This window comes from Emys orbicularis, chromosome 1 (assembly GCF_028017835.1).
Source record: "Emys orbicularis isolate rEmyOrb1 chromosome 1, rEmyOrb1.hap1, whole genome shotgun sequence".
Classification (NCBI taxonomy): Eukaryota; Metazoa; Chordata; order Testudines; family Emydidae; genus Emys; species Emys orbicularis.
This window is the reverse complement of record NC_088683.1, coordinates 119,578,960-119,606,673: the sequence shown is the minus strand read 5'-3', so window position 1 is coordinate 119,606,673 and position 27,714 is coordinate 119,578,960. Positions and strand designations below refer to the sequence as shown.

Below are 27,714 nucleotides of genomic sequence, written 5' to 3'. Positions count from 1 at the left end.
TCTCCCACCAGCATAGCACCGTCCACACCAGCGCTTCTGTCGGGGAAACTTGCATCACTCAGGAAGGTGGTTTTCTCACACCCCTGAGCGACGCAAGTTACACCGACAAAAGTGCTAGTGTAGACATAGCCAAAGTCAACTTGCGAAAACCCATTGTTTTCAGATCTATGGGAAGAACAGACAAATAAGGAAAAAAGGTGAAGACAAACCATTTTAAAGTTGCATTTCAGGTGGTTTATTGAATTTTAAAGAACTTGCCAGCTCTACAAGTAAATATTTAAGTGTTCTCAACAGGATCACACAACAAACCACACATTTCAAACACATAAGCAAACCAACCATGCCTATGTCGCCAGCTGTGGAAATGCTGTATTTCCAGAGCTCTGAAGCTGACTCGAGATCAAGGGCAAATGCATCTTCTAATCATGGATCGAGAAGGGTCACCAGCCTGCTTCTCATCCATCCCTTTGCTGTAAGATAACAGAGCCTGTAGCTAAGGCCCCCTTCCCCATGAATGCTGGCTTCTGTCCTCAAGTATACCTCCCCTCCCCACCTCATTGTGTGTCAATAATATAGTTACAAGTGATGCCAAGAGACCAGTGCTGGTAAGTGCTCAGAAACTCCTGGCTTGGGCCTCCAATTCTGCTCCCTATTGAGGGGCATTTTATAGCCCCCAGGAGAAGATCAAGGTCTCGGTCTGCTGCAGCATTGCCAGTGCAGGGAGAAGAGCATGAGTACTGAACCGTGGTGAGCTGCTTTGTCATCGAATAGAGTCTCAGCCCCAACAACTGCAGTCCAACTTCCTGCTGCACTACCAGAGCATTGCAAAAAACCAGTTCCATTTGAAACCATTTCTGATTTGCCCCACTCGGCTGGCTGCTGAACCTAGGGCTTCTGAACATTTACTCAGCACTTTCCCTCCAACCCGTCTACTTAAAGGTCAGGTGTCCCTAAGATCAGTGCTCCTTTCCCTTCTGCGTGAGAGCACGAGACACTGATATCTAGCCCTGCCTTTGTGTTATGTGAAACGCCTGCGCAGTTTGGCTTATTGATCAGCATTCTGAGCGTTACACTGTAGCTGCAGCATCTCAAGTTCCCAAAAATTCCTACGTTGCACTGCTTTGGAATTGCAGTATGGTAAACAGCTGAGAGCCATGCTCTGGCCTCAGCTACATGTCCATGAATCCCAGTGTGGTCAATGGGAGTTACATGTATATAGCGGAGAGCAGCATGTGGTGCTGGTAGCCTTAGTTGCAAAACTATACTAATTATTCTCTACAAAAAATACTAAATTACCTATATTTCTTTTCACTCCCCCCACACCACGTTCAGGCATCTAAGTACATCTCAAACCATACAGATGAGGGACTCCACTCCTGCTGAAGTCTGTGGTAGTGCTGCTTCATGAACGTCTTTACCAGTGCTAGTGTCAGTTGTCACACCAAAGAGAAAGCCATGTTAGTGATGGGGCTCTTCAGTATGGCTCTGGAAAGTGAACGTTCACCGATCGGCAGCCAACGTATTGATGCTACTGTGGAGGAGGAGATCATTTGACTCAAACACCATATACAGATGAATAATATATACAAAAAAAAAAAACCATACACCAGGCTGTAGGTTGCTTATCAATGTCACAAGTATAGGGGATTGCATAGAGGTTCTCATCTAGTGCACAATACATTTGAGGATTAAAGTAAACTGTGACTTCGTATTTTAGAAAGAGAAACTTTATCTTAAAAACAGGAGAGACTGCCACCAGCCCCCTTTTGCTAGTGCAATATAAACAAACACACACCTAGGAGTCCAAATGCCATTCATGTCAAGGAAAGATACCCAGCAATATGTCTGTTACAATCAGCATGCTTTAGTGACAAGCTACTACTACACTCTGAAAGTCAGAGCGCTAAAGAAGTGCAAGGCTGCTCGACTCGCCAGGAGGCGGTTATTTTCTTGAACCTATAAAAATCCAATTAAACAAGCCACTCACTGCAAACAGCTACATGTGAGATTTTTACAGGCATTGCACTCAGGGAATTCACAGTTGTTCCCTCGGCAGTCATAGCTTGGCTGCACTGAATATACAAAGGGCCAAATTCTGCCTTCAAATAGGCACATGCAATTTCCATTGAAATCAGTGGGAGCTCTGTGCATCAGAGGGCAAAACTGGGACCATTGAAAAAGTTCAGTTACTGGGATGGATTCAGATTTAAGCTACAGCAGTTTTACACCAGCGCAAGAGAAACAAGAGTAAAGCCTCATAACATGGAATTTCCTGACAAGAGTACCTGTAAAAAAAACCAACCACAAAGTTGAGGTTTTTTGGTTTTTGTTTTTAAAAAGGAAATTAAGACACCACACACTGCAATAGGTAGTTGTGATAAGAGGTTCACAGGAACGAACTCTGAAGTAAATATTAATGTTCTCTAATGTTTACATCACATGATGAAACAGCTGTATTTATGTCCTGGAGTGGCACTGCACATACATACACACACTACTCACCATTACAATCTCTTCAGTATTGCTCTTGCAAGGAGTTAATTTTGGGAACACCGTGGTAATCTCGCTTGCAAAAAGGTCTGTAGAGTTCAGTGGAGACCACTCTCTAGCCCTTATCTGGAGCGCCACAGAGTGGTGGAAGTGGGGAATTTCAAAGGTTTGGATCAGGCCCTATTCAAGTCAAGTCAGTGTTATCAGTGACTTTAATGGGAGTTGGATCAAGCCTGTAGATTCTGTTAAGTGCTTGAAACCTATCCAGGTTACTGTTCTAATTAAGGGCTAAGTCCATGACAAGTCTGAAGTTCTATTCATGCACTAACCCCTTTGTGTTCTGTGTTTTGAGGGCTAACGTCTGCTAAGTTACAACAGTGAAATTCCACTAGGTTTGCATGCACGTGTACATATCCCATGAACAACCTGGCAGCAGGAGTGTCATTTCAATGGGTGGTTTTATCACAGGGTGCCCGTCTCCTCTCTGGGAGCCTCATTTCCACAGATGGGAACTGAGGCACTATGGGTACGTTTACACAGCCTGCAGAAGCAAGCTTCCCAGCCTGGGTCGACAGACTCAATCTAGCGGGGCTCACACTAGTACTCTAACCCCTCTCCCAAGGCTTCAGAGCCCAAGCCACCCCTTCCAAGTGCTGTCTACAGAGCTATTTTTAGAGCACTAGCATGAGCCTGTCTGTTGACCCAGAAGCTCGCTGCTGTGGGCTGTGTCAACGTACCCAGAGAGGCTAAGTGACCTGTCCAAGGTCACACACAAAAAAGTCTGTGGCAGAGTAGGGAGTTGAACCTGGGCTTCCCTCGTCCCAGGCCAGTGCCCCAACCACTGGGCCATCCTTCACCTATCACTGGTGCAACCTAGCAGAATTTAGCCCATAAAAACTGTTTTTGAAAGTAAGGCAAAGGGGGAACGATAGAGAGACTACTTCTTCCAAGCACACCCCACTCCATTGTGTGGATAGTAGGATTGCACTTTTTCTGGAGCAAGAACTAGCCTTGGAAGAGTCAAGCCACAAGATACTTTTTTGTGCTTCAAAAAAGAGCTGCTAGCAAAAGTGCATTCTCAAGCACAGCAATAAGACGACCAGAGAACTGCCTGTAATGTATACGCTAGTGCCATGGGCAGGCTTCTTAAGAGGTCTTCCAGTAAAGAACAATCTAACTGGCACTTTACTACCAAATACTTTTTGCAAACTGGGAGCATTTAGTGCTTGTGAAAGCGAGGGACTTCAAATGTTATTGGGAGCCAAGTGTTCTGCAGTGCAAGCTTTCCTCACAGAGCTCCGTCAATACTTCTTAATCCTGACCTGTAATATACCCTACCATACTGCTGGCTTGGGCCTTTCTTGAGCAAAGATTTGTGGCAGACTATAGCAATTTTATGTTGTCCTTACTACTGCTTAGGATGAAATCAGCCACCTCCTTTTCACCTGTAACCCACACTGGGATTTGAACTCTAGTCTCCAAAGGTGAAAGGCTGGTGTACTAACCTAATGCATAACTAGCACTCCTAATATTTAAAAATTAACAAACTTACGAAGTGCAACTTAACACTCACAAAGCACTACTTATTACCACACACACAAGGGAGTGGGGGCAGCAGCCGGAAGCATTATTTCTTCTCAACAGGTTTGACTTTCCCTTGATCTTCCACTTTTCTGATGGCAGCTTGGATAGCCTCTTGATCACCCAGAAACTGGTGACGGCTAAGAGGGCGCAGATTCTCATCGAGTTCAAGGAGCACAGGCACGCCAGTAGGGAGGGTAACATTAACTATATCCTCATCGGAGATGCCTGCAAAAAGAGAGAACAAAAAATGCCACACAGTTAAACGCAGCACAAGGCAACCTCCTGCCTTAAGATTGCCCCCAAGTATCTCCAAAGACGTTGGTCCACATTCGCTGCTGCAGCAGCAATCTGTTCAGCTAAGCAAGGAGTTGAGGTGCAGGGACCGTTACGGCTTCTTGATTATCTGCCTGGCTCAACCCTAGCCCCAGTGCAGGTTAGCGCTAACCTATGAGAGCTGGCAACAGTCCCTAGGAGACTCTCAGTGAGCTGGAACATGACATGGAGGGGTGGCATGGGAGCCAGCTAGATGCACACTGAGAACTTCCCTTCTGTGACCCAGAGAGCCCCTCAATGCCAACTGGCAAAGCGCACACCATACCCTAACTCACATCAGGCTGGACACATTGTGTAGGATGTCATATGCAAACTGGTAAGAAGCTGGGCATGAATATTATTGTGTGATTTATGTGCAGGCGGTGTATAAGGAATTATAGAGATGTGCTGGAACTATGTTCCTAAAGTGTGTTCAGCACACAGTGCATAAGTCCAGCCTGTCCTAGGCAAAGAAATGTTTTGCCTGCATCTCCAGTGGAAACGGAGCAAGGTGAGGCCAGAAACAATGGAAGTACACTTACACAGAAGGTAAGCAAAGCCATCAAAACTAGCAAGTGCAGGAGAGATTTCCCACTAACGATCACAACAGGGGATGCTGTACCTCCAGGAAGCCCGCCTGCCTCTTGAAACAGAGACAATGGCTGTTGGGAAATATAAGCAGGAACAGAAAGCCATTTTGGCATCCATCACCTGAGAGACACAAAGAGCCTGAGTTCTTGAAATGTGAGAAAGGTGGAACCTTCACTCAAGGGGACTAAAGTCTCTGGGGGGCCGAGTATAGGTGAGAAACCTACTTAGACAAAGACTGTAACTTGCTGAAGTAAGCTTTAAGTCACTAGAAATCATATTTTGTTGTTTGTAACCTTTCCTCTTTCAGTCTTACTTGAAATCACTGAAACCTATATTCTTTGTTAATAAACTTATTTTTGTTTTCTTACAAAGCCCTCTCACAGTGCTGTTGCACTTCACTTCAATGTATGTCTCCAGCTCACCTGACAGGCTGATGGACCCTCTTTGGAGGCAGCAAATACAATACCTTCTTGTGAGTGTACAGGGAGAGGGACTGGACACTGCAGAGAGACATCTCTGGGGAACTTGGGAGCTGGGGTTCACTGATTGTTACCTGCATGGCAAGGTGTGGACTGGCAGCATCCTGAAGAATTTGCTGGGCAAGGCAGACAAGCTGGTGCATCGGGGAGCTGATCCATAGCTTTGCTGCTGCTAAGCTCACTCATACTGAGGCAGAGCAGCAACACGGTGGTTCGCAGTTTCGGCTGACCTGAACAGGATGTCAACAGGGGAATTCCCAGCAATGGAAATGAAATCAGTTTCTTCTCCCTTTGGGCCACGTGAGGCAGGGAAGAAAATCTCCCTGCAGAACACACATCTTTCTCGAAGGCGGCTCTTTTGGGCAGGGACGTCCCTCTCCCCTGCCTTCCACGGCATGTCTGCACAGTGCATAGCAGGGGAGGGCGCTGATCCTTAATTGGTGCCCAAAGGCACGACTGCAGTATGAAACAACCTCTGATACACAACCAATTTGTCAGTCCCTTTGAAGGGACTATTCAAGATTACCCCCCCCCCTTGTTTTTAAAACCCTGAATGCTCCAGCTTCTCATATAAACCTTGTCTAGAAAGACAGACTTAATTCTCCCGCTATTAGGGAGAGATCTACCCTGGGAACTTACACTGGCATAGATACATCTCCCAGGGCTGTGAAAAATCCACACCCCGAGCGATGGAGTTAAGCCAACCCAACCACACGCACACACCCCACCCCAGACAGCACTAGGCTGACAGAAAAATTCTTCCATAGACCTAGCTACTGCCTCTCAGGGAGGTAGATTATCTACACTGATGGGAGAACCCCTCCAGTAGGCACTGCTTGTATCTACAGTGAAGTGTGATAGCAGTGCAGCTGTAGACATACCCTTGGCCTAGCACTGATACAGCTCCACCACACTGCTACCAGTACCAGGGCTCGTCTACACTTGAAACGCTACAGCAGCATAGCTGCACCAGCGCCACTGCAGTGCTTTGGTGTAGAAACTACCGACACCAAGGGAAGGGGTTCTCCCATCAGCAAAGGTAATCCACCTCCCTGAGAGGCAGTAGCTAGGCCTACGGAAGAATTCTTCTGTCGACCTAGTGTTGTCTCTACCTGGGGTTAGGTCAGCTTAACTACATCCATCAGGAGTGGGGATTTCACACCCTGAGCACTGTAGCTGGGTCATCCTAAAATTTTAGTGTAGGCCAGGCGCAGACTTTTGTGCCAGACCTAGACAACATGGTAGTAAGAACACTTGTGCCCTCCCGACATTACTGCTCCCACTGCAGCCAGATCAACAGTGAGAAAATTGCTAGAGTAAAGGGAGCCTTATTTCGGTCTCCATGTGTTTGCGCTGACTGCCACAGACAACCGTGACAAGTCTTTTCTGCAGCTGCCGCCATCTGGGAGCAGTTTTCCCCTCTTTCCACCTCGTTGACTCTACAAAAGATGGCCATTTCTCTCTCCTACTTTTATTGAAGTCCACCTGTTTTTAATTCTAAAGCATTTTGGGGATAGAGATTCTATGAGATAGACTACACAATAAAGCTGTATTGTACTGGTCACATAAATCACCAGAAAAAACCCTCCATCAGTCCTCCTTCCCAAAACACACACCGGCCCGCACACACCAAACAGACAGCTGAAAACCAGGATTTAAATGTAGCCAGAGAGTCATTGCAGGTTGTTTCTACATAATGGGTAAAATTTTCAAAAGCATCGGAGTGATTTTGGAGCCTAAATCCCCTTGACTTTGTGGCTACACTCTCTTGGGCTGGAAGGTGTAAATTCCAGCTCCAGGAGACATACCCATGCTAGCTCTGCTCAAGCTAGTGCATTAAAAGACAGAGTGTAGCCACAGCTGGGTGAGCAGTTGGAGGGACTAGTGGTTTTTCGCTATTTTTAGAGCTGGAAATTTGCACCTCCAGCTCCAAGTGTAGACATTACTTAATCATATAGGAGCCAAAGTATATCATGTACGTGCTTGTGAAAATGTTGCCCCATGTCTACACATACGTTTCCTCCCCACAAAAATCTGTGCACAAGAGTAAGTTGTTGATAATGTCTTGGTTCCCCTTTAGGAAAGAGGATTATGGAAGCAGATTGTAATTGGAAAGCTAGGTAGTCTGAAGTAATGCAAGTTCAGAAAATAAACACAACCAACTTTCTAAACAGACTAACATGCCAAATGGACAAAGGGACAAGAGGCAAAGTACAGGTGAGCAGCTAAGAAAACAGACCGTTCTCACAGAGCAAAGGGGTAAATTGACAAATGATTTTCACATTAGGTGGAAGGGAATCACCAACATATAAACAGTCAAGACATTCATAGGAGCACTGTTATCATGAATGCAGGAAAAATACTGATCACAACTTGAACTATCAGTTGCTTTAATAAAGAAGGTTTAGCTTCATTTAAAGCTCTCCATTGTTTCTTTCAGAGCAGTTAAACAAATAAAATTCCTTTGCCAATGGGAACAGGATGGCAGATTAATCCTAACAGGATACTTATATCGCTCCACAACTGTATGCTCCTTTAATACAAACAATCGCTAAACAAAAAGTAAAGTTCACAGATCTCATGAGCAAATCTCATTCATTTTATAATTTTGCCCTGATATACTCTAAGTTTGTGGTTTCAGTGTGAACTGAAGCAAGACTATTGTTGCAAATGACAGATTTGGGTTTCAACCCCAAAATTCAGGAGGACGTATGCAGCTGGAGAGATGTTCGTATAAACCCTTGCAAAATGCAAGCACCAAAGTTTCTGACAGCTTTACTCACTATCCTATAACTGATCAAAGTCAGTCTGTAAGACAGTAAGACACTGGCTGAGAACAGAAGAATTTTAACCAACAGCTCCAAGAACCTCAAAGAGACTACCATATTCCGAGAGCATACACTTCAATCAATAAACTTTTAGAATTCCCATGCAGAAACTCTGGGCTGCTGTATTCTTCATTTAAATAAAGGCTGTAGGACATGGTGTCTTGTATTCAAAGGTTTTGTGTTTGTAATGCTAATGGATTTCAAAAATTCACATGGCACTCACCCTAAAGGATCCTTAAGCACTTTATAATCTATAAACCAAATTCACCCCGATGTAAACATGTGCAGATTAACTGGCTTCCTTACAGACATAGCGAATTTGGCCTTATACAAGTGAAGAATTGCGGTGTCCCCCCCTCTAAAATTCAGCCATTATTCAGTACCGATACAGCTACAGTGCATCTGGTGAAGACACACTAGGCTGACAGGAGCGCTTGTCAACATAAAAAGCCCACCTCCGGCGAGCAGCAGAAGTTATGTCAGCAGGAGCAGCTCTCCCTGTGCACACAAGCGCTTATGTCGGTGTAACTTGCAACACTCAGGTGGGTGGAATATTCACACCCCTGAATGGACACAAGTTTTGCCAACAGAAGCTATGTCTACTCCACAGCCTAAGAAATGCCCAGCTTGTTTAGATTATGCTGCCACCTGACAAGATCACAGCCAAAGGGGAGAGGTGAAGGTTGAGGAGAGAAGGAAGAAATTCAAGAGAGGCGCTTCACACCTGCTTGGTTACTTTTACCACAATGAGAGTATTTGCACATGGGAACCTTTTACTCAGAATAAGATATTTATTAAGCACATTCAGTTGCATGCTGAAAACTGCACAGATAAAAATCCAAGAGCACTTCCAGCTGCCAGCCTGGCTAAGACATTGAACAGAAATCAAGACACTGGAAACATGCCACTCTGACTAGCATAAGTGTCAGCTAAAGCTGCTATCCAGTTACTTCACACACAGTAACACAAGCCAAGTGACCTTTTACTGCACTTCTGCATCCATACCAGTCCATGTTGAGATCCCATCCTCTCTCCCCCCATCTAAGCAGGGTAAGATAAGGTCAGTAGTTGAACACTGGCCCTCCAAGAATACCTAGGTGCTGCAGGAAATAATACTTATGATTCAGTAAGTAGGACTCATCCCTCAGAGTTAATACCAAGCCAGGGTCCCAGCACAGTGTTAGTGGGTACCGTGTTACTGGAGATGTGGTCTTTCAGGAGTCTTAAGAGTAAGATTTTGCCTACTCATGGTCACTTACCATTTTACATCCCTAATTTGCAACCAGTAAGCATTAGTCTTACCAGTTAATCCGCCTTAACCGTTAACCCCCATGCCAGCTGGCCTGAGCAGCTCCAGCCGGCCCTTTAATCGGTTAACTATTTAAAAAATATTTTATTGCTTAAACGGTTAACTTTTTAAATGGTATTTACATCCCTACTTGCAATCCTACAGCACAGCACTTGTGTCTTGGGGAGAGTCCAACCTAGATAATTGCATTCTGCCTACCTAAAATTCCTCCTGAAGCTTCAAGTGGGCATTCTGTTCTCTACTTCCTGTCCCATAGTGTTGTGTGATGTTTTTGTACTCTGTTAAACAGGTACCACATTCCACCTCAGTGATGGCATCATTTCAGCACCCATTTCAGGAGCAGGTGAAGTAAGTGATCCCTACTTTGTAAAGAGGTGGTCTAATAAGTTATTGCAATGTTGTATCAGAGCTAATTTCCAAGCACATTTATTTATGCTACCAAATTTGATCCACTGAAACCCACCGGACTGAACAAGTGTCAAAGGTTTCTTATGCCATTATCCTTCTACAATCTTTGTTTGAGGTTTGTTGCTATAAAAGAGCTTTACCCCCTTGCAGTACATGTCACCTTCAGGCTTAAGGACACACTTGGAGCCAGATTCCAGCCTCTGGTCCAGACCCTTTACATCACTCTGACAACACAAGGTTGCCTAATTGGGGCATCCGAGGATTCCCCCTGCAAGGGAACAAGGACACAGCACTTGCTGGATAAGCAGAAATCACTATTGGAACAGGAGTTTCACTAACTTTTGTTTAATGGGTAACCCATACAAATTACTGCTCTGAAACATTTCTGCTTAGGAAAACATTGTAGATGGGCATCTGATTGCATTGGCTTTCTAAAGTGACTCATTTTCAAGAGTCAGTCCAGCTTGTCTCATCTGCTTTTAATAAGCAACCTATGTATTTCAGAACCCCTATGAGGTCATTGTCTTACTGTTTACAAGCTTTTCCTTTCCTTCCATCTCTATGGTCACAGCAAAACAAAACATAACAGCCACACCAAATATCTGCCCCAATTAAGCAGTGCTTGCACCCAAACTGCATCTTCGGGACATGATTCTTGAGACAGACTGTACAGAATTTTGCACAGTACTAATCAAATTCCCTGACAGTTGCAACCCCATTAATGGCTAGTGCAGAATTTGGCCAAGGATGTTTAGATTATTAAATGAGGCTCCAATGTATTATTCCTGTTGGCAGTATGTAGAGGGCCAGATTTGGATCCTAATTACACCGAGAACTCCATTAAAAAGTCTGGATTTACATAGGTATAATAGCAGAATCTGGCTACTAATCTTTATGGTACTCAGATTGCTTTAGTGAAACCGAGGAGGCAAAATGAAGGACATTTACATTAATGTAGCAAGTTACATAGAACACTCATGAGGGCATTCCGTGCCAAAAAAATAAAAATTCTGCATAAAATATTTTAAAATTCTGCAAATTGCATTTGTCAAATAAATGTGGAGGCTCCAGCATGGCATTGGGGAGCAAAGGCCACTGGCCACCCAGAGGTGGGAGATCACTGTGCAGCTTTCCCCACACCTTGGGACACAGACTCAGCGGTGAGGCTGCACCCAACCCCGACCCAGCGCAAGGACTGGGCCTGCCTCAGAAACACCCCATGGCCCTGACCCTCTGCGCCAGGTGCATCAGGTATGAGCAGGCAGGCTCAGCAAGACTGGAAACAAGTGTGGAGGGATCCAGGTGTGGGGTGAGAAGGTTGTGTGGGGCAATCTGGGTACAGGTGGCTCCCTGGGGGATCTGGGTGCAGAGGGGCTTGTTGGGGGGTTCTGGGTGCAACCGTAATGGGACTTTGCAGGGGGATCCAGATGCTGGGGGAGTGGGGCTTGTCGGGGGGGCAGTGAGGAGAGTAAGGCTCAGCAGGATAGTCTGGGTATGAGGGGGTCTGAATGCATGGGGGTTGGGTGGATGGGGGAGCAGCTCCCTGTACAGGGATCCCTCCCCCTGCAGCTGAGGAGCAATGGGGGCAGGAAGCAGGGGAGCTGGGAGGGAAGAAGGAGAGTTTGCGCCTCCTAGAGCCGGGGGAGAAATCTGAGCATGGGTCTGACACAGCCCCACATGCCGTGCAGGGGAAGAGGAAGTCCCACCCTCTCCAGCCCAGCTGGGACTAGCAGCTGAGCCCAGCACAGGGTAGGAGCCACCAGCCAGGTCTTCCCCAGTCCCGCCCCCTGCCCCACAGTGATTTACCTCTCTGCCAGCTGCCCTGGGTACCTGAAACATACTGCTGGGGAGGGTCGCATGACCACTCTTGTGGCTTCCCTGTCAGAAAGTCATTTTTCTGCAGGGAAGCAAAGAAATCTGCAGGGGACAAATTCTGTGCATGTGCAGTGGCGCAGAATTCCCCCAGGAGTATTAGAAATAGGTCTCACTCCCATCACCCATAAGATTTGTTTTTGTATAGGCTTTGAGGGAAGACATGACCTATCATTGTGCTGGGATGGCAGTGCTACCTTTCAGATGGATTGTGACATTGACCACCATACGTGGTCAAGACACCAAAGAACCCATCATAGTACCAGCACATGGTGGGGTGTTAAGCCAATGTCCTGGCAAAATCCTGTTTAAGGGAACTATATTCTGCCTCTAAAATTTTCTCCTGCAGGCCAAACTTTAAGCAGTCTCAATCTGCCATTGACCAACAATGACATTAATTATAAGCTAGCTAGGGAGGGGCCCAGAGCATTGACACAGCCCAACATAGCAATCCACAGCTAGCATCTGGCAATATTGCCAAGCCCAGGAGTTCAGGAACAAAAGAGAGCCCAGAAAAATAAATCCATGAGACTTATTGCCAAGAGGTGTAAGAGGGCATGCTCTGTCCTCACACTCTGATGCCCAGAAGCCACTCAGACTCTCCAGTGCATAGCACCTTCACATTATTTATTGTCTCACCAACCTGAATACATCTTGTGCAGGAAAGTATTTACAGTGGTTTCTCACCCTTTCCCACAGAGGTGGAGAAACAGATCGCTTCCCTTGGGATCTCAGAGCATAATGAGCTCTCCTAACCCAGTCATTTCCCTCCACCTCCCACTCAGCTGATGGTTAATTGGTTCATCAGTCCCCAGACTGATCAGCTAATTAATCACATTCCCCAATTAATCACGTTCTCCAGAGGAACTTATGGTGCCTAGGGGTACATCTACACAGCAAAGAAAAACGCATCGCTAGCCCATGCCAGCAAATTCAGGCTCATGGTGCTCACGCGGCAAGGCCGTTCCATTGCTGTGTAGCCTGAGCCCAGAAGTCTAAAGCCCAAGTTCTGGGACCCTCCCACTCTGCCAAGTCCTAGAGCCCAGGCTCAAGCCTGAGCCTGGAAGTCTACACAGCAAGAAACAGTCCCTGAGTCCTGTAAGCCTGAGTTGGCTGGCATGGGCCAGGCCTGGGTTTTTCTTTGCTGTGTAGACATACCCTAAGTGATCAGAGGACTGGATCACTTGTTAGTCTCCAGCACTCTGTCACGCCAGGGTTCACACACAGATCATTCCCTGCACATGTGCCCTTCCTGCATGTACATTTCAGCCCCATTAGCATCATGTCCTGAGCATGGAAGAAAACAAAGGAAGGTGCTACGCTCCCTGCCTGCCAATTGAGAAGCACTGCTTCAGACTCTGGTAAGTCGCTGTCCTCTCCTGGTGACAGCCCAGCCCAAGAGCTTGATTTTCCTGGCCCAGTCTGACAATGGGCAACCCAGCCCGCTTTGTGTATGCCTGCAGTTTCAACAGGATACAGTATTTTTTTCTACATTGCCTGTCCTGACAATTGCACAGTACTGTTAAACAGCGACTGGGTTTTACCCCAGAGGAGGTTGCATTTCAGTGGGGGAGCGAAGCAGAGAACAATGCCTCCCAGAAGCATATGTGGCTCTCCCCTCATCCTCATGGAAGGGAAACTCAGTTGCTCCTGCAGTACCTGTATCCAGAAGGAGCACTTAGTGGGCCCACAGGGAGGAAAGAGTGTTGGCTGGGAAGGGATGTAGAAGGTTCCTTATGTAAGGCTTGCACGGCAAAGCTAACAGCCTGGGGCTGCAGTCTCTTTTCCACAAATCCCTCTGCAAATTGTCCCCTTGAAATTATACTGTAACACCACTCACAGTAGTAAGCACTACACCTGGGAGCGTTTCCATGGTGGGGGCTCTTATAGAAGGTCCTCAAAGTCTGAAGACCCAGTTACCAGAAAAAAATGCAGCAGGTTCCTTTGCGGAAGTATTTAAGGGGATTGCCTGTGTGCACCCCAGCGTCACACTTAAGCAATGAAGGGAATCCAGCCTTTGAAGTCAGACTGCTGTAGTGCTACTAAATCTTAGCCTCACCATATCTGGCCCTTAAAAATAGAAATTAATGAAAAGGACATGCGTCATGTCCAGATCACATGTGTTTATTTCCCCCTTCTCTCAAAACCATAATGTAGATATACACAGTTACAGGCAGCCAGGGTGCTGCAAGAGGCTTCAACCAGCAAACACAAAACAGAGAGGGGAAAAAGGAACTTAAGGGGAAGATTTTTCAAAAGCATAAATAGAAGTTGGACACCTAAGACTTCTTGACATTCAATGGGAGCCGGATACCTAGCTGCACTCTGAGCATCGGGAAATCTCCCTTAAGTAGTTCTAAAGGCATCTACCACCATCACAAATTATCTGAATAGGGCACAAACAGCACATGCTCCTAGGGAGGACAATTTTATATCCCAATTTGCATTAATGGGCAGGATCACACAAAGCACAGAACCATATTTATCTGTCCCTGACTTCAGGAGAATTACACGGAGGATGAAACTGGGCCTGAAGTAGTTATTGAAGAGTTGATGCTGTAGGAAGGAGAGCTTTTAAACAGTTTAGTTTGGGTGAAATTCACTCCTGTGCTGAGGAACTATGCATCACGTAAACACTAATCATTGCTCTGCGCAGGAGTTTGTTTCACCTCCAAATGCATGGAGGAAGGGGGAGAAGAGGAGTGTGTGTGTGTGTGTGTGTGTGTGTGTGTGTGTGTGTGTGTGTGTGTGTGTGTGTGTGTGTGTGTGTGTGTGTGTGTGTCCCCGTCCCCCAATCTGTGTTAAATATTGTTTTCAGCAGAATTGCTTGGCTGTTTTTGTTTAAAAACCATCTTCCATGGAAATCATGACAGATCTTTCAGGCATTTCAACACATCCTGCTTAAATCCATTCCTACCACCGAACACACACAATCAAAGCCTTGTCAGCCAGGAAAGTCGGCGGCTCCAGAGCAGGTTTTTTTTTTTTTTTTTTTGGGGGGGGGGGGTGGGGTGTAAATGTGGTTAGCAAGCCTGAGCCTTTCAAGCTTTGTTGTAATTAACCATAATGAGGGCAATGTTCATGTCCAAGGAATTACTTGGCCTGGATTTAGAAGCAGCTGTGTTTCAAAGATCTTTTTAAAGGAGTCAGTGAAACCTCTTTAGGAAAGTCTTTTGCTGAAAGTTTCTCTGAAATGATTAACTAGGTGTTATTTTACCTGTCTTAACCTAAGAAAGGAAAATCTGTTAGTACTTACTTCCGTTCAAAGCCTCTTGGCTTAAATCAAGGTATATTCAGCTGTAGTCTCAAAAGATAAAGCAGTCAGTATAACCAAAACATTCAGAAGTGGTCACGAATTTTTAATACCCAGGTTCAGACATCATGAGCCTGATTTTCGGATGTGCCAAGAACCCACAACTCCAGCTGAGTTAATGGGAACCGCAGGTGTTCAGAACCTCTGAAAAGAGTCAGAGCCAAGATATCCCAAGTTGGTCACCCAAAAAGACTGTGACCACTCAAAAGTGTTGGGCCACACAAATTCATCTGCGACTTAAAAGACAGCAGAATCAGGATCTACTCAGGCGGGACTCCAGCCAGTGGGAGCAAGGGGCTCAACACCTTTCAGGAAAGGGTCAGCACCTCAGAGGGTAAGGCCTCCTCCATGGCCACATTTAACTTCAATGGGAGTTTTGCTCAAGTATAGATTGAGTATTAGATCGGAAGAGAAGGTGGCATGTCGGGGTGTGGCCAGAGGGGTGCAACTCTGCTCGGCTGTAGTATATATAGTTCCTTAGGGACCATACACAGCTGATTTATGCTTAGAGTAGCCTAGGGACTGCTCTAACTTATGCTGAGGATTGGACAGCTGCAGCTTCAGAATCAGGGAGCTGGAACCAGCTCTAACTCCCCTCCCACACCTGCACCAAGTGGATCTTGGTGCAGGAGAGTCTCTGGTTACAAACTCATTCTATAGTCCAGGGGTCTCAAACACACGGCCCGCGGGGTTATTTTCTGCGGCCCGCGAGCTCCTCCCAGCCCCCCGCCCTCCCCCAGCGTTTACCTAGAGCGGCTCCGACCGGACACGCACCGGGGGCAGGGCAGGCTCCCTGCCTGCCTGCCCTGCCCCTGAGCTGCTCCGGGAAGCAGCCGGAACCTGGGGAAGGAGGGGCGCAGGGGTGTGTGTGGCTGTTGCTTCAGGCACCACCCCCAGCAGCTCCCATTAGCCAGGAACGGGGAACCATGGCCAATGGGAGCTGCTAGGGGTGGTGCCTGAAGCAACAACCACACACAACCCTGCGCCCCCTCCTTCCCCAGATTCCATCGGCTTCCCGGTGCGATGGCTGCCTGCCCTGCCCCCAGTGCGCGGCGGGCCCGAGCCCGCCCCCCCGAACTTCTCCTGCAGCTGAACCCCCTGCCCCGAGCCCCCTGCTGCACCCTGACTCCCTGCCCTGAAACCCCTGCCGCACCCTGCACCCCAACCCCCTGCCCTGAGCCCCCTGCTGCACCCCGACCCCCTGCCCTGAGCCCCCTGGTGCACCCTGCACCCCAACCCCCTGCCCTGAGCCCCCTGCTGCACCCCACACCCAACCCCCTGCCCTGAGCCCCCTGCTGCACCCTGACCCCCTGCCACACCCCTCCTGCACCCCACACCCCAACTCCCTGCCCTGAGCCCCCGCCACCACCACACCCCTCCTGTACCCCCTGGGGGCAGGGAGGGGGTGGAGTTGGGGTGGGGATTTTGGGGAAGGGGTTGGAATGGGGGCAGGGAAGGGGTGGGAAGAGGTGGGGCCAGGGCGGGGCCTCATGGAAGGGGTGGAGTGGGGTGGGGCCAAGGGCGGCGTGGGGGAGGTGTCAGTAAATGCAGCCCTCGGGCCAATGTACTAGTCCTCATGTGGCCCTCGTGGTCATCTGAGTTTGAGACCCCTGCTATACCCTGTAGGGTTAGTCACGGACATAGCTGGCTCTGAACATGGTTTGTGTCTGCACACAAAGTGGTTAAAAAGGTTACAGAGAAACTGTGCTCAGCTAGTGGTGTATCCCCCTTGCCAGGGTGCTTGGCTGGCACATAGCGGTTTTCCTATAATTGATTCAGTGCACTTTTTTTTGTGGGCACAAGACATCCATACCATGCGACTATAACTGGTTTAGCAATCTTCTTCCCAGCTCTGTGAAGTACATTCCAGAATACACTCCCTGCTCTCTGCATACCACTCTAGGTGTATGTCTCACCAAAGTGTGCAGAGAACAATACTTGCCCAGACTGTGCCAGAAAGAAAATGATGTTGGGCAGTGCAGTAGGTGCAGATGCACAAACATGGGTTTGATGATACAAGCCAGTGTTATACAGCACTTCTATCTACTTGCAACCAGCAGAGGTGACTACACCTCTAGCAGATTACAAAAACCATGGTTTAAAAAAAAAAAAAAAAAAAAGGTCATACTGTGACCAGGACCTACATCCGTAACTGAAGAACTAGAAGGTGGATTGTGCTAATTTATGGAGGACCTAAACTTGGACCCATATCTGTATAAAAAAAGCCTGTCCCAAAATTGGCCCTGGTCTATCCCAGCTCACACCCCCTCAGTCCCTAAAGGAATCAGCAAGCCTTTGCAAGGTCCAGGAATGCAAGTTTAGCTGTTCACTGTGAAAGGATAGTATATGTATAGATGAATGTTTTAACAAGCATCTACCTGACACAGTAGGTCAATACAACCGTGACTTATCAGTGATGTTTCGCAAGCAATTACTCTTAAAAGAAGATCTACATCACAGTAACAGATAAGTATTCCCCTCACACACTTATAGCCAGGCACTTTAATGATATGGTGAGTGGAAAAACAGAGTATAAAATCTGTTTGTATCAATCATCACAGTAAAATAGGAGACGGAGGGGAAAAACAAAACAAAACAGGGCCAGATTCTGATCTTGGTCACATTGGTGTCTATTAACTCTACCGAAGCTGGATTGGTTACTCCTCTTTTTTACACTGGTGTAAATCTAATCTCTTAAAAGATGAAGAAATAAAGCAGACTAATTGTGTGGCACTGCCTTCCTCCCATCTGATTTTTGTTCAAGAGACCAATCTATTATTTTGTCCTTTGACACCAGATATTAAAGCTCTTACATTGTTTTATGGAACGATCTTATGGGTTCAAATGCTGCTTGCCATTTAAGTCAGTGTACTGCTGCAAGTGTGGCAAAACTGGCTCTATGTATCAAATGCAAAAAAAGGGTTGGATCAGCATACAAGACAACTTTTTAAACAAACAGAAGCCTAGTTACTGTTACTACTAAAGCAGAAAGATTGTGAAGATCTTTACCTTCCAGATGCTTGAGCAGTGCCCTAGTGCTGTTTCCATGAGCAGATATGAGGACCATTTTGCCGCTTTTCAGTTCTGGTGCTATCTTTTCATTCCAATAGGGAAGGAGTCTCTCCAGAACTTCTTTTAAGCTTTCAGCCGTTGGGAGTTTGTCCTGCGACACATCACAGCATTTATATCTGCGATCATTATAGATCTCTTTGTAGTAAGGATGAGATTCAGTTATGGGAGGTGGAGCAACATCATAGCTTCTTCTCCATATTTTCACTTGCTCTTCACCATGGTTCAGCGCCATTTCGGCTCTGTTGAGACCTATCAGTGCACCGTAGTGGCGTTCATTCAGACGCCACGAACTTTGGGTGGGAACCCATTCTTGCCCCATCTCTTCTAACACCAGCCAAGCAGTCTGAATAGAACGGCTTAGGATGGATGTAAACACCTGGTCAAACTGAAAACCTAGTGCTTTGAGGTGTTTCCCACAGTTCCGAGCTTCCTTTATCCCATCGCTGCTCAGCTTCTGATCCACCCAGCTGCAAAAGCGGTTTTCTTTGTTCCAGGCTCCTTCCCCGTGTCTTAACAGAACAAGTTTGCACTTATTCATTTTGATTCTGACTTCACTCAGCTTATAGTCTAGTATTTAATGGTGATCCATCTAGACAAGAGATATGAAAGGAGTATGTCACTAGAGAGTAAAGTAAAATTAAGTTGTATGTACTTTAAGTGTTGTGTCCACTGAAGGAAGTTCTTGGGTGTCCTCTGTGCCGATTGCTAGCCTTTGCATTCCTTTCTTCCCCGCTACATAACAAGTGACCACCACCTTCCCTTAGAGTTCACTTCTTCCACCCAACTTGTAATTTTTAGCCCACTTAGGTCATACTGTTAAAGCAGCAGAGATTGCATGTCAGATCTGACATGCAGACTTCCCTCAAGTCCTTATATAGTGCAACCTTGGTCTACAGATCTAATCGTGTTTCGTCACAGTTCCCCAGACAACCTTCATTCTGACCATTATGCCAGTCTATGTTCACTCTCCTCCCATTCCTGTAACTTTGTCCACAACTCCCCTTACACATGAAACACACTCCCCATCCCACTCATCCAGCCACATTCTTGGCAGTTGAGCGCCTTATTAAGGCCATTCTAGGATGCACATAACTAGTGAGCATATATAAATAGAAATAAATAAAAATAAAAAAAGAGCCCACGGAAGACACTCTGGTTATTCCTTCCTCTTGATTTCCAAGGAAATCTCATTTCCTTTGTGTCCATGGATTAGACTGCAAGATGTTCATGCAGGGACCATAGCCCTTTCATTTCTTGTACAGCATTGGGCAAATTTGGGGTTATTGATTTTTAACAACAACATCCAGAGGAAAGCTATCAAAGCACAGCACATTTTCTTTTTGTTTATCTGTTGCCTCATCAAACAGGAGTCTATTATCTTCAGTGGGAGATGGATTGGGCTGTTAGGCTAACATTTTCCAGAGTGGCCACAGATTTTTTGGGTGCCCAGCTTGAGATACCTGGGACCTGATTTTCAGAGGTGCTGAACATCTGCAACTTCCATGAACACTGACTGGAATTTTGGGGGCTCAGCCCTTAAGTCTCTCAAGCTGGGAACCCCAAAAGTCTCCAGCCATTTTTGGTCTTACATTATGAATGGTGTGGGCCAGGGACCATGCATTCCACTGCCTTCTGAACAGCACAAAACATATCAGCTTTGCAGACTAGGTCTTCAGCAGCTATTCAGAGGGGCTAAATTATCGAATGGAATCAGTGTTTTGATGCTGCTGACTACAACAGTGTGATCACACTGAACGGTGTGCTAGAATTCTCAACCATCACCATGGAACAAAGTGTACAGACATAACACAATGGTACCATGAAGCACTTCTTCCAGCTACACATTTCGGTTTGGTTACTATTTGTATTGCTATAGCAGCTACAAGCCCCAGTCATGGATCAGGACCTCACTGTGCTAGGTGCTGTACAAACAGAACAAGAAAGTCCCTGTCCTAAAGATCTTACAATTTTACCTTACACTTACAAAGCATCTGCGATGGGGTCTATCGGACTCTCTCTGCACCCGGCTGAAGACATCAGCATCCAGACACCTCAGCTCAAGGAAAACCCACACAGGCCAGGCTACCAACAAAACTAGTTGCTGTGGGGGCCTAGAAGAGCCAGGAGGAGACACTGACCAATTGGGAGCCAGCAAGCCAGTGAAGGCGGCTTGCCTGCTCCCTCTCAGGGAGGGTGCTGGTGAGGCTGCCACAGGAGAGGTGCTCCTCAGTAGTAACCCACTATTTGATGCCAAGCTCATGGCATAGGCCATTCGGCTCCAGGCAGGCTGCCACAGGGTCCCAAAGCATTTTACAGGAAACCTGCAGACCTCTTCAACAAAGAATGGAAACCAGGTGGACAAGTGGGAGGGGAAAACAAAGATGAAGGCCACAGAGTAAAACAGCTGCTCTTACAGAAAAGGGCCACAGATCTTTAGTCTCCATGGAGAATCAGGAGAACTTAGTTCTGAATCTCATCAACACGTGTCCTACTCCACACACACCCTAAATTCATAGAAATCAGGTGTGTACTACAGGAAGTTCAAGTCAACCCTGATGGGATTGAAGCTTGTGACTCCATAAATTGCAAGCAAGATGCTTACAGTATTAAGCCATCTCTTTGAGAGCCCAGGGTTCTAAGAAAAAAATGCCACAAAGCATTTCTCCCTCTGGAGGAAAGAGAAAAAAAAAAAAAAAAAAAAAGTGCTTCCCTTTCAGTGGTCTCCTCCCACGGAGACTTTAAAAATATGCTGCCCACAACAAAATAGCATGCAAGTTCCTATAGCACTATAACCTCATAAAGGGCCCACAGTTTATAAAGAAGGTTCATTGTCTAGATACTGAACGTTTATTGTCGAGATCAAAGGATTGTATCATCCACAGGAACTGATCAACGGATTTACAAGTCCAAATTCAGACCTGATGTGACCAGAAAGGCAAGAAAGTTGCACCCTCTTACATAAGTTCTGAACTGGGCATCACGGGAGCCCAACGCAAGTCACCTAGGGATAGAGGAAAAAAGGACCCACCCAGAGGTAAATTCGTCTTGGGCGTAACTATGGACTTCAGTACAATTATATACAAGATTTGGACCACTATTCTCGTAATTATATTTAGAGGGGAGGGGCAGAAATAGGTTTCCTTAAATATCAGCACAATACCGAAATAATTAGCTAAAAAACTAGAGTGACATATAGAAGTAATTGTCCTCACCTGAACTATTGCAAATGCATTCCACTGGCACAAACCCCCAGGCACAGAGACTTGAGCTGCTGTCAAAAGAACATCATGGCCTCAGTATGAAGCTATCTGCAGGAAAAGAAAAGGCAGTTAGAGTCTTCATAGATTCTAGGACTGGAAGGAACTTCGAGAGGTCATCGAGTCCAGTCCCCTGCCCACATGGCAGGACCAAATACTGTCTAGACCATCCCTGATAGACATTTATCTAACCTACTCTTAAATATCTCCAGAGATGGAGATTCCACAACCTCCCTAGGCAATTTATTCCAGTGTTTAACCACCCTGACAGTTAGGAACTTTTTCCTAATGTCCAACCTAGACCTCCCTTGCCACAGGAAGGAACTACACCGATAGATAGTCATGCCAACGCTGTCAACAAAGTGAGTCACCAACCCTGCCTCTTTGGGTACGTCTACATGGCAGCTGGGCGCGTGCCTCCCAGACCAGGCAAACAGACTCACACTAGCTCCGCTTGAGACAGTGTGTCAAGAATAGCACTGTGGATATTACAGTCAGGCTAGCTACCCAAGTTCAGTCCCACACAATCTCCTGGATCTGAGTTTTGGTAATTAGCCCAAGCCTTCACCAGTGCCGCAACATCCACACTCCTATTTTAGCATGCTTGCTTGAGCTGAGCTAGTGTAAATCTGTCAGCCTGGGTTGGGAATCACCTCCCAGCTGAGCATGTTACAGATCGGGCACTTCAGAAGAGAGAAATCTGCTTGCCTCCCAGATATTCCAAGAAGCCACTAACCCCACTTCTCCAGAGACTTGTTTAGGCAGCACAGTCTCTGTCTTGAAGAGCTTACAGACGAATAGGATACAGGTAGGAAACAATAACAATAAAGGGGATATTGCCAATGTAGAAAGACTTCATTGAAGAAATGGGTTGGACACATGTGGAGCCTGTCCCAAGTGAAGAGGGCGGCATGGTAGAAGGCACAAAGCCCAGCGCAAGGGGAGAAGAGGCTCGTTAGGAGATGTGGAGGAGTTTAAGCAGCAATTGGGGTCGGGAGGAGAATTATATTAGGGTGTAGATGTAAGGATGGAGCTGTATCTTACAGATGAGAGGTTTGTTGTTCCACTCGGCTACACACAGTGAAGCCAATGAAGTTACACTGGACTAAAACAGCTGTGACAAGAGTGGGGAATCAGATCTGAGAAGCTTGAACTTAGTGCTGAAGAACAGAAGCTAGTGAAAGATCTGAGAAGAGAAGTGATGTGGCCGGAGCAGTGAAAATAAATATGATCTTGGGAGTCATGTAGCTGTAGCCTGGAGGGAGATGAGGGAAAGAGGTGCAGAGCAGGAGCAGGAGGTTACAGTACTAGAGATCAGAAGCGACCATGGAATGAAGCAAAGTTATAGCAGCAAGAATAGAAAGGGATAGAATGTAGAGACAAGATAACAGAGGAACAATCAACAATTCATAATTGGAAGAAACCTCTATATGGGAATAACAGGAGTACTTGTGGCACCTTAGAGACGAACAAATTTATTAGAGCATAAGCTTTCGTGGGCTACAACCCACTTCTTAAGTGGGTTGTAGCCCACGAAAGCTTATGCTCTAATAAATTTGTTCGTCTCTAAGGTGCCACAAGTACTCCTGTTATTTTTGAGGATACAGACTAACACGGCTGCTACTCTGAAACCTGTCTATATGGGAAGTGAAGGAAAAAGAGGAACCAAAAACCAAGCCTCTGAACCCCACCTCCTGGGGCTGAGCAAGAAATTGAGGACTCTAGCTCTCTAAAGCAAGATCCCTGACATCCTTACATGTGGGTTCAGACAGATGGAAGTTACTGATTGGCTTCTTCTCTGGGAGACACTGACCCGGTCTCCCTGGGTGAAGTAGGCAACGTCACCTGTAGGGAAGGAGATTGGGGAAATGACAAAGTGGAGAAAAGATCAGCTGCCTCTGTGCCCAGCTACATGCTGCTTATTTAGAAACCACTCACATGCAAAATATCCCAGATGCTATAAAGAGACTAAAAGTCAACGGTTTGTGCATTGCAGAGTACTCATACTCATCAGTGGTGGAGACAAAACTCTGCACTGGTTAGAGAAAGTCAGGTAATTGTGCTTGCTCAGGAAGTATTCTGCACCTGCAGTTATCTGGATTACATGAACAAATACAGGATTTTGCCTACATAACAGGCAAACATGCATTTTGCACAGTTCTCTCACTGCAGAGATTTGAACACATTTGAGTCAAATGGGCTCATCACTGTTGCCATTCTGATTTGGTACCATTTTAGACACACTTAACACAAGGTGAAGGACAAAGGTGAATCAGGCCCTCTATTTGAAACAAACAACATTAAACTGCATTTTTAATCTTTCCAAAACTGTGCTCTCTCCTTATTCCCTTATTTTAAAAGGCCACTGCATTACTTCCTATGAACAGATACCAACACAAAATAACGCAGTCTCTATTAAGCCACAGTGGACTTTTCCGATATTTTCAGATCAGTTCTGTATTTCTGTAAGCACATAGGTAGATTTAGTATCTAAATACACAACACTACCATTTGTCACAAGTGAAGTTATGCACTTTTCAGAGTCAGTTAACTGGGTGATCTTTTAATCAGAATTAAAATATTTTTTAAAAGTAGCTGAATTTGAAAGCTTCAGGATTGACAGTCAAAAGTCAGAGACGGGGGGGGGGGGGGGGAGGCCAGGGGGGGAAGGGAAGACTTGAAAAATGTTACCTTGGATGATTTAACAAAATGTACCTAAGTGACAAAGGGAGCTTAAATCCTACTTTCAAAAGTGATTTAGGCAGTTAGGCACCTTGTAAATCCCAGTCAAAGGAGTTAGGTGGATTTGGGCATATAACTCACTCATGCACCTTTGAAAATTTCAGTATAAGTGAGTTAGGTGCCCAAACCTACCTAACCCCTTAGGCACCTTGTAAATCTCAGTCTAAGTCACTTTTGAGACTAGGACTTTGACACTTTTGAAAATTTTATCTTTTGCCCGTCCACAGGGCCAGTGCTTTCTTCAGTTAAGTTTTAAGTGACTCAAGTCATAGGGCTTCCACCACTTTCCCTAGGAGAATATTCCCCAATAACGGATCTCTGATAAAATTATTCCTGATGTCTACTCAAAATTCCCCCCTTCATAATGTCCAGCTATGGATACCCTATAGTGCCACACCAAATAGATTCTTTCCTCTTTGGATATTGCACCTTTCAAGTATTCATAGATGGTTTCACATCCCACTCCACCTTTTCAGCATCACTTTGATTAGTTAAGATGTTCTCATTGCAAAATGCTCAGGTTTCATTCTCAGATAGCCCTTACATGTATTCCTCCCCCCCCACCCCCAAATATTTTTACTGATACCTTTTGTTTATTCCCCAGACTGCACCCATTGGCCTCATACCTGCAGACCTGACGCACACACCAGTCCCACTGAAGTCAAAGGACTTTAGCCTTCATAAGGACAGCAGGATCAGGCCTACTGTAGAACAGCATATTTGGCTGTGCCTCACAATGAAGCGAAAGGTAACTATTGTACATGGCAACATCTTAGACTGGCACAGCCTTGAACACAATGCTGTCTCGAGGCCCGATTTCCAGAGGTGCTGAGCACCTGCAGCTCCCACTCTGACCAGATGACATTATGGCTCTGAGCACCTCTGAAAAAAGGTTCTGAATGGCATATCTGTTTCTTTTGAAAACACTCCCCATTCATAAAGGCGTTACTGAACAGCACCTCAGAGATTGCTCATTTAGTAACTTTTTAAAAATGCTATTTTCCAAGCACCAATCCCCCCTGCCCAATCATTTACATTGTTTTTTACAAATCAGAAATGTGAGCTGTGCAAACAAACAAACAGGGTAGTAACAGCCCTGGAGGAAATTAAGTTGTCCCAAGTGGCTTTCATGCGGCTAGAGAGAGAGATCAGTAGCGCTAAGAATTACCACTTCTGTTCAGTGAGCCAGCGTATAGCTGACCTCAAATCCTGATTCCCATCACAAGTCGAGAGAACCTACAAGCCATCCTCCCTCCCCGCAGGCTGGCGTCACCAGCACACCCTTCGCCTGCATGCCGCATGGGGAGCCGGCTCGGGGCAAGCCGCTCGGACCACGAAGATCCCAGGAATACGGAGGTGCATTGGCGGAGCTGGATGGAGGGGACGTTGCATTTGCACCAGCCTCGATTGTGCCAGCAAATCCCCTCTGCATGAGCAGTTCACCCCTCGGGGTTCACCAGTGCAATCCCTCTCTAGCTGGCTGTGTTAATTAAATCTTCCCCCAATCAAAACAATTTTACCTGGCAGACAGCGAAGAGTTAAACCACCCAGCAATATCAATGCAGAGCTTTCCGGCAGCCTCCCACGCTAACAGGTTCAAACCGGCTCCTAGAGAGCTCCCGTGTGAGCGGGGTATTGAGCTGTCACTCATTAAATAGCCGGGCCACTCCCTATCAGAGCCGGGCCTAGGGCTGGACTAGGTGACCTAATCGGTCTTTTCCGGCTCTAATTTCTGTGATGCTGTGGGAGAAAAGAGAGTTTGATTGGCTGGTGGACCAGATAAACGTAATCGAAAGCCAATCGGATTTGGTTTACTGGCTGCTATGGGATCAAGCAGGGTTTTGTTTTCTGGGACGTGCTGCTGGCGGGAGCTTTGGGATCCCATTGTGAAAGCTCTGCTCTCGTGTGACGTGGGGAGTTGCGGTGATTGCCCACTCTGCGATGGAACCATTGCCACCCCCTCTCTCTGGACGCTGGTACAGCAGCTGCTTGCCACATCCTGTCCCTCGGGCTGGCACAAAAGCGATTTCTGTAAAACACATTGTTTGCTTTTGGAATATGCCAAATTGCATCAGGAATCAGGAACTTTCCAAACTCTTTCCAAGATGAGGATCGCTCCAGGGCCCCTGCCAAGGTGTCTATACACCCACCTGCAACGTTTGAAAGTAAACAAATTCAGCTCAGTACGCTCCCCATATTTTTCAAGAACCAAATGCAAAATCACTTCATCTCTCTTTGTGTTGCCTCCTTCCTTGGTTAGGAGAAAGAACTTTTGTTTACAGAGGAAGCCCAAGTAAGATTTCCCAGTTTCTTACCCCCTCCTCCCTGCAAGCATACTTACCCAGTACAAGGGGTTTATCACAGGCAAAGGGGGGGATTTTTGTGGGGAATCCTTGGTAAAATATTGGCAACAAGTCACAGGTTTAAAAACATACACAGACACCCCTACTAAAGAGAAAGGAAGGATCGGCAGCAAAAAATATCCTCCTAGAACTAAGCGCCTGACACACAAAAGCAGAGGGCAAAGAAGGGCATAGCATCAATAAATTACAGACATTACGTAGACCAGTGGTTTTGGCCTGAGAGCCAAAATATTATTTCAAAAGGACGAGGATGCCACACTGAATATTTTAACTATTTATCCTATAGCCCCAATACAAAACTTGTCTTGCCTTATTAGCCTCTTAATATGACTTTTGGAGTTGTTTACCCCTCCACCCACCCACCCATTTGTTAATTTCCAGTTGAATCTTCAGTATTGCCAATCCCAAGAGTTCAAAAGCCATGAGTCAGACCCCCCCCAAATGCATGAGATTGGCCCCAAAATGATATTGTGTTTTCTGGTCTGTCTTTTGGTTTTTGAACCCCTCCGCCGCCCACTTCTAATGTGTGTGGGGGCAGTCAGAGTTTTGACATCTCTCCCACATGGCCCCTGCTGCAGAAGCCCCAGCTAAAATCAACATGGGTTTGTATGAAATGCTGTTTGATGATGTCAAGCTTCCAGCTTCCCCCCAAACCCCAAAATTCAAAGTCATTCTGTGCCCCTCAGACTAGTAATTAATTGTGCACCCCACATCTGCCCCTACCTCTGCCCCTCCTACAGCTCCAGGGATTATCCCAACCCACCCCAGGGCTGGAGTTGCAGGGATGGATTGGAGAGGGAGGGAGGAGACCTACCCATTTTTCACAGGAGATGGGGGAAATGGAGCCAAATACACTGAGCTGCTGGGATCTTTTTTGCAAGTCCTCCTCTCCTGCTGTGAGAATGTATTGGGTACTCTCTCCACACACACACGCCCCTGCCCAGGGGAACAAGGACAGAGTGAAAGCTCTGAGGGCTTCCTGCAGCATCTCTAGTTGGCTGTTCTTGCCCAGGAAGCTCAGGCTAGGAATTGGGGAAGGCAGCGGAATAGGGGGAGTTTTCCCGAAGCAGAGCTCACATTTGCTTGAGGGCTGG

The 27,714-nt window shown here is 46.4% G+C and overlaps 1 protein-coding gene across 5 annotated transcripts; it reads right to left on the bottom strand.

The window, feature by feature from the left end:
• Nucleotides 1-213: 213 nt before the first annotated feature.
• BPGM (bisphosphoglycerate mutase) lies at nt 214-25,877 on the bottom strand. 5 transcript variants are annotated; one of them, XR_010561711.1, is made up of 5 exons: nt 25,778-25,877; nt 21,471-21,566; nt 18,196-18,847; nt 4,064-4,299; nt 214-1,531 (listed from the first exon to the last, which is right to left on the bottom strand). XR_010561711.1 is itself a non-coding variant. In XM_065411905.1 (5 exons), the coding sequence occupies exons 4-5, from the start codon at nt 18,794-18,796 to the stop codon at nt 4,118-4,120; spliced, it is 783 nt and encodes a 260-aa protein (XP_065267977.1). In that variant the 5' UTR covers nt 18,797-18,847; nt 21,471-21,566; nt 23,272-23,360; nt 25,778-25,877; the 3' UTR covers nt 214-4,117. The 5 variants fall into 5 exon arrangements, 4 of the variants coding, with proteins under 4 accessions (XP_065267977.1, XP_065267988.1, XP_065267969.1 ...); XM_065411905.1 differs by adding an exon at nt 23,272-23,360 and having other exon boundaries at nt 214-4,299; XM_065411916.1 differs by having other exon boundaries at nt 4,088-4,299.
• Between the last annotated feature and the right edge of the window lie 1,837 nt (nt 25,878-27,714).